Source organism: Vanellus vanellus (genome assembly GCF_965231255.1).
Source record: "Vanellus vanellus genome assembly, chromosome: 8".
NCBI lineage: Eukaryota > Metazoa > Chordata > Aves > Charadriiformes > Charadriidae > Vanellus > Vanellus vanellus.
In genome coordinates this window covers 20,797,954-20,804,652 of record NC_138913.1, presented here as the reverse complement: position 1 = coordinate 20,804,652, position 6,699 = coordinate 20,797,954, and the positions used below count along the sequence as shown (strand labels likewise).

At 41.3% G+C, this 6,699-nt stretch overlaps 1 protein-coding gene across 1 annotated transcript; it reads right to left on the bottom strand.

The window, feature by feature from the left end:
• Nucleotides 1-1,191: 1,191 nt before the first annotated feature.
• Nucleotides 1,192-6,223, bottom strand: AP1S3 (adaptor related protein complex 1 subunit sigma 3; the record flags this gene model as incomplete). Its single annotated transcript, XM_082487233.1, has 5 exons — nucleotides 1,192-1,669; nucleotides 2,636-2,773; nucleotides 3,756-3,864; nucleotides 5,058-5,236; nucleotides 6,167-6,223. The coding sequence occupies 5 exons, from the start codon at nucleotides 6,221-6,223 to the stop codon at nucleotides 1,634-1,636; spliced, it is 519 nt and encodes a 172-aa protein (XP_082343359.1). The 3' UTR covers nucleotides 1,192-1,633.
• Between the last annotated feature and the right edge of the window lie 476 nt (nucleotides 6,224-6,699).

Genomic DNA, 6,699 nt, shown 5'->3' with positions numbered 1-6,699 from the left:
AAAAGTGGGCTGACAATTAGCAAAGTTGTCGTGCTGTGTCAAAGTGCTCCCACCTTCCAAAAAACAAAACAAAAAAAAAACCAACAAAAAAACAAACCCCCAAACCTCTCCCCAGGAAGATACAAACAGACTGGAAAGGAAAGAGCAAAGAAAAAAATAGAATAAGCATGCAGGACATTTAAAGATTAGAAAAATCTCTGGAGGAAAACACTGACATCCCAGAAAACACATCCCAGAAATCAACAGAAATATACGTTGAAGGGAAACGTGAATCGATGCTCAGATCGTTCTGGCATATTTGTCTGAAAACTCACCTCATTTTTGTATAGGATGATTTCATGGTTTGGCAGACAAAACATCTAGCTGTTGAGTTATATGCTAAGATAAATAGAATTTCACTGAGCTTTGAATTCTGTTAAAGGAGGAGATAATCTCTCTAAGGAAGGCAGTTCAAACAGTTTATAGAGTCCAAATTGCTCTGAGAGAAAGACAGGCAAGTTAACACACCTGGCTCCACACACACAGCTCCGATGCTTTATCACACACGGCGAGATGTACAGCCCAGCTGATTCTTCTCCTCTCTACTGTTTTACCCTTTTTTTCCCTTTGTGCAGCTTGCAAAGTTATAAAAGGTTGATTAAATTATCTAACCTTCACAAAAATGGGCCATGTTCAACTACTAGAAAGCTGATCATCCCAAATGGCGTGTGAACTGGGGACTGGAAAACTCTACTGGGAAAGATGGTTATTGGTGGATTCAGAGTCAAAAGATCAAGATGATCTTCACCCGAAAATCCCAAAGACTAATTTCTTCTCTTCAGGATATCCCTTGCACTCAAGTTGCACAATTCCAGAGGTTGTAGCCTTTGTCCAGGTCTGGGGGATTTAGGAAGGGAATATGAAAATGAGGAGAAATACAGAAACAGGCCATCCGCGTGCAGCAGCAAAAAGGATTCATTAAACCTGGGAGAAGCCTACCTCGAGTCGGCAGAGTCTTCTGGATTTAATGGATGTGTGGAGTGTGCTCTAATAGCGGTTGGAGTTATTATTAGCAGACTAGAGCAGAAAATAGAAGGAAGATAGTGAAAGAAAGGGGCTGGTCCAAAGAGAAGGATATTTCTTCTTATACTAGATGGGGGTTGATCTTTTCAAAACAAACTTGTGAAATCAGGGCCCACAACTATTTGGCTTTTAGAAAAAAAATTATTATTGGAGCAGAATAATCATTACATTCAAAATAACAGACATTTGTACAAAAGTAGAGTCATACGGTCAGCAGTGGACCAAAAGTAGTTAAAATACCTCTTCAAAGTACTGTCAGAGTAACTTTTTATGATGACAAAACCCGTAGCTAAAAGACATGATACAAAACAAGTGTTTAGTCCAGCAAGGAAAAGAGAAACTAGATCAAAGGTAATAACAATTCTGAGAAACTCATACACAGAGTAATGCAAATACAGAATTGTTAAACCCCGTGCTACATTAGCTGACCTTCATCTTCACCATTATACAAACAAACCCTTTTAGTTATTGGTTTTTGGTATTTCTCTGAGGATCTGGCACATTGGGAAGCAATTTCAGGAAGTGCATTTTACAGGTGCATACAGCAGTTCCTCTCCAGGTAGTTTTAACATTAAAATGCAGGCTTGTTCATGTACTCTTCCACTGTCTGGAGAAAAACAAACAAACAAACAAACAATTGATGCATTATGGGGTGGTACAGTAATATTCAAACAAACCTTTTTGTCCTCTTTGAAGACAGTTGTAGTTTTGCACGGAATTAGACCAGGTTAATTAAAATGTAGAAATAACTCTGCCTTAAAAACCTTCAGCAGCCTTTTAGAAATCTGAGCTTCAAATCACGACGTGCCACGGTTGTGGCTAAACTCCTCGTGTCTAGCTGGCCTTTGCACGTAGCTGGCCAAGCTTCTCGTGCAGATGACAGAGCACTTTGAAAAAGCGTTCGACTGGCATAGTGTGCCCCCAGCTAGTTCCACCAGCACGCCCTTTCCTTTGCTATTAGAATGGACCCCTCAGGATCCATTCCTTCAGGAAAAAATTCAGTAAATCCATCCCATTCAACTGTTTTTGCAATTCCTGGCTCAACGGCACAAGTTGCAGAAGAGAATTCCTGCACGGTTCTGAATAAAGGTTACATGTCGGTGCCCTGCGGAAAAACTACACAGATGCGTATGAATGGCAGTGGAGTTTGCCAGCACGCACGCTTTCCAATTTGAAATGTTAACAGGAGGTCATCTGTTCCCAATGTATTAGTGGAACAGAATAGATTTTTCTCTATTTATATACACATATGTATACATAAAATGTAGTCTTAGATTATGTTCTTATATTATATAAATGCCTTAGATTTGTCTTACGCTGTTTATAAATAGAATAGCTGAGTAGCTCTAGCAGTTAAACTGCAAGAGAGCAGCGTGTAAGGAGCCCCTAGGTGATTCGGCAAGACGCAAGAGGGCTGAATTGAAAGCTTACACTGTTGTACCTATCGACACTGAACTTAAGACACATCTGGATAACTGAGTACCGGAAGTGCTCAGCTGTACTCTAAGCTCCTGTCAAAGGAAGAAGATGTAGGAAGATGTGGTGTTTGCCTTTTGTCTTCCCTCTGCCTTACCTCCTGCAACATGTCAGAGTCTTCTATGGCTTTCACTGCAGATCTCTTTGAAGTTTCTTGTACTTCTCCGCCAATTATAAACTCATCAAGAATAAAATAAGCTTTTTCAAAATTAAAGATAATATCCAGCTCACACACCTGCCAGAACAAAAGGACACCCAACATTTAAACGACTTTTACAGCATTCGAAGCACTGCTGGGCCAAAAGTTAAGATGATCAAATGTATTCAACACATGCACTCCTGTGGCATGTATCAGGGTGAAGAAAGATACTGCGTATTATGCAATATTGCAGCTTCTGCACGTATTCTCTCCACATATATAGCCTAGACTTACAGCAAAGATATTCCACTAACTGTATTTTATATGGTACAGTACTTCCATACTGGTTTTCAAAGAACAAGGCTGCCTCCCTAGCCTACTAACCGTATAATAGGTCTTACATAGCACTTGCAATATGGGTTACATACGTTCATGTACAGTCTCACAGAGCAAGACAGACTCCCTGTCCTAGTGACCTTACAGTCACCAACTGCTTTTTTGTTTTGAGGCGGTACAAATGTGAGTTATGGCACAGTGATTTAAATAAGGGATGAATTAAGGTAGTGGGGACGATTTCAAAAATAGCCATAGAAAAGGTGGGTCTCTTGTAGTCTTTACAGGCTTACTGAAAGACTTATTTGGATTCTCTTCAGGTATTTTCTTTAAAAAAAAACAAACAAAACACTTCACCTTTTTCCTCTTTATATGTCCTTAAGTCTTACACAATACTATGAAACAAACAAAACGAGTGTATCTGAAGATGTCAGGAGGGAGAATTAAAGAACTGTCACCCAGGGTGGGGGGTGTTACGTATTTTTCCTCAAGCTTTCCCCCTAAAATCGGTTCTGCAGATCGAAGGATCAGAATTAATTGTCAGGGAAAAAATGGATGGGGGGGAAAAAAAATCTTTTGATAGTTTCAGCACTATTTTATAAAATATTCTAATAATGAATTTCACTGTGGATGGAGAATAACCTACAGGGCAAGTAGTGCAGATGGAAACACGCAGCAAAACAGCTACAGGTAACTGTTTGTCAGAGAGCCAGGAATGCAGTTCAAGGGAGAAAGTAAAACCTACATTTCCAAAGTATCTGTCCAGAAGCTCTACATATCGATGAACGACCTCTAGTGTCAGGAGCTCATTATCCTGGTCTTCTATTGCACAACAGAAATACAAACTAGCGTACCTAGGGGAACAAAGGCAAAAACGTGAGGGTGAACAGCTGGATCCTCAGTGCTCTGCTCGTCTCTTAGAACTTATGCAAATGACAGTTAGTGTCTACCTTGTCTCTAAAATAATAATTTTCTTTCATTCTCATAGCTTCCCAGAGAACACTTAAAAAGATCACATAATTTAAACAAATTATTAATTTTGTTAGAAAAACAAAGTGCAGCCTTGGCAAAGCAGGATACCTCCAACACTGGTCTTAATAAAATGAATAGTAGATCAGTAGTACTTTAAAGGTCTCCCTCACCTGCTGCAATAGCACTACAGCAAATGGGGTTAATTAAACTGTAGAATGAGTTATTGCTCTTTATTAAGAAATAAAAATAAAGGCAAAAATAAAGGTGGAAGGAGTTACATCTCAGCAAGCCTGCTGGCTATCAAATGACTGACAGTGTTTCACATAGGGCCAGAAAGCATGGAACTGCTTGGGCCAAACGATCTTCATAACTTACTTGCAGCAAAACTTTGTTTAAATCAACCCCAGTTGGGAGTTAATGATCTACCTCAACTCTCTGGTGCTGTGGCTGGAGCCCCAGCTTGTCACAGCATCTGGTCAGATGTTTACATCCATCACTTCACAGCAAGGAACCCAATTTTTGCTAAGTGGGAGATGCTGCTTGCTTTATCCAGTGTGCTATACCTTAAGGCTACTTTTTGCTTGCTACAACTTTACAAGAATTAAAAAGTAATTAATGCTAAGCATCATGTAACTGGGGACCAGTGATTTGTTTGGAAAAGGAAATGGGAATTGACACTTTCCAAAGCAACAGTTATTTCAAAGACAAAATTTGACAAAATGTTGACAGTGCCTCCTGAAGAGCCTGGCAAAGCCCAGCACGCGGCTCGGCAGGCTGCCCTGGGGAATGAGAAGGAGCAGTGAAGTCTAAAGCCTTCTAACAGCATCTCAACCACTAATACTTATTAGGTTACTCCCGTTTGACAGATTTTTCACCCCACAATCTACCCTGCCGGTTTATCCAGGGACACTGCGCTGTTCGACACCATTAGATTGCTGATGGCGGGCTCCTTAGCCCAGCTTAGTCTAGCACTTAGGGTTTCTTTGGCGTTTTTCTTAGTAAGCCTTTATTTTTCCTCTTCTAGCGTGTGTTATTTATATGAATAGCAATTACGTTCTCATAAAATTACTCACACCTTTTGTAAACAAGCTTGAGGTCTTTCCAGTCAACAAAACTACTTGTTTTTTGATTGCGAGACAAAATAATCTGAACAATTTCTCGAATGATCTTTTTCTTCTCTTTATCAGGTAGCGTCGTATACCATTTCTGAAGCCTTAATTTCCCCTGCCGACTGAACAGCAGTATAAAGTGTATCTAGAGTAAACAAAGCAACATGGTTAACGCTGGGGCCATGGCCAAAGAAGAGCATTCCTGTGCCTGGTGCCAGAAATCTGCGAGATCTCAGCGAAGGCATCTCCAGCCCTGGCGTGACGTTTGGATGTGGCGTCAGCGAGGTCTGGGGGAGGCTGAGCGTGGGAGCAGAGATCTCTCCCCTCTCCTATTTCTTCCCCCGGCAGCTCTCCCCTCCCCGTGGGACCTCTCCCCTTTGCATCCTCTCCCACCCGCCCTCCCTTACCTTGTGCAAACAGCAGCTTTGCTTCCTATTCTGCCACTTCCCTGGGGAACAGGAGGAGCATCACCACTCTGCAGTGGTGAGAAGAGGGCCCCAGCCCCTCCTCCAGCAAGATTAGAGACTTTAGTGAAGGCAATAAAGACTTCTGTACAACAGGGCTAAGGAGATCAAGGATGCAGTGTGGCACACAACCAGAAGCATGAATACCTCGATAGTAATCATAATCACAACACTTGTAGTATTGCACCATTTCAGGTCACAAACAAAGCAGCATGTCCCCGGAAGAGGCTATAAGGAACAGAAGAAACCAACTACTTTGGAAAGGGAACTTGGACTATTTTACTAAAGAAATCACCAGATTATGAAACACAGATGACTATTATGACAAAGGGCGGACCTCAGTGACCGAGGATATTACGTTAAATAAAGCATGATAAGGACAGTGTTCTAAAATTTCAACTTTAAAGCCAGTCATAATTTTACACGTTTTGACCCATTATTTTGTTCATGCTCAGCATTAGCAGTATTACTGAAATACAGAAGTGCTAGCTTTCAAATGCCAGTGGGCCTTTGGGAGAAAAGTATCAATTCACATTTATACAAATACTTCTATTAGCAGATTAAAATAACTGACCGTACTAAGTCTTTAAGCAGTACCGTAAGTCACCTACCCGCAGCACGGAAATGGCTTTAAGAATGCAGGAAATCTCTTTAGGGATGACATCCATCTCAACGGGATGGGACGTCCTCTGCTAAATGGAAAAAAACCCAACGAACCTAGCAGGGCTAGAGACGCTTCCAATGGCTGAAGACACTGTGAACTGCCCTGTCCTTGACAGGCACCCCCATCGCTCTTCTCACCAGTACCAAAGCCTGCAGGCCAGGGACTTGCAGGAAGGATGTCTCCCTCTTTTTTTGTATTCCAGTTCATTGCTGTACCTATACTTCCCCGTCACTCCATCTCCCCAGTCAGGATCAAAGTTAACATTCCCAATAACTATCAATATTACAACGCAGACTTCTGTAAAGCCAAAATCATCCCAGGCTCTGGTGAAATCCAAGCAGAGAAGTGCACCAGAGAAGCTTCTATGTAAGAGAGCCAAAAAAAAAAAAAAAGCTACTGGATTTTAAACAAAGCATTCATTCATAATTGAGGACCATTCTCTAGCTATTCAGTCGCATAGTTGCTGAGTAATCCAGAGAT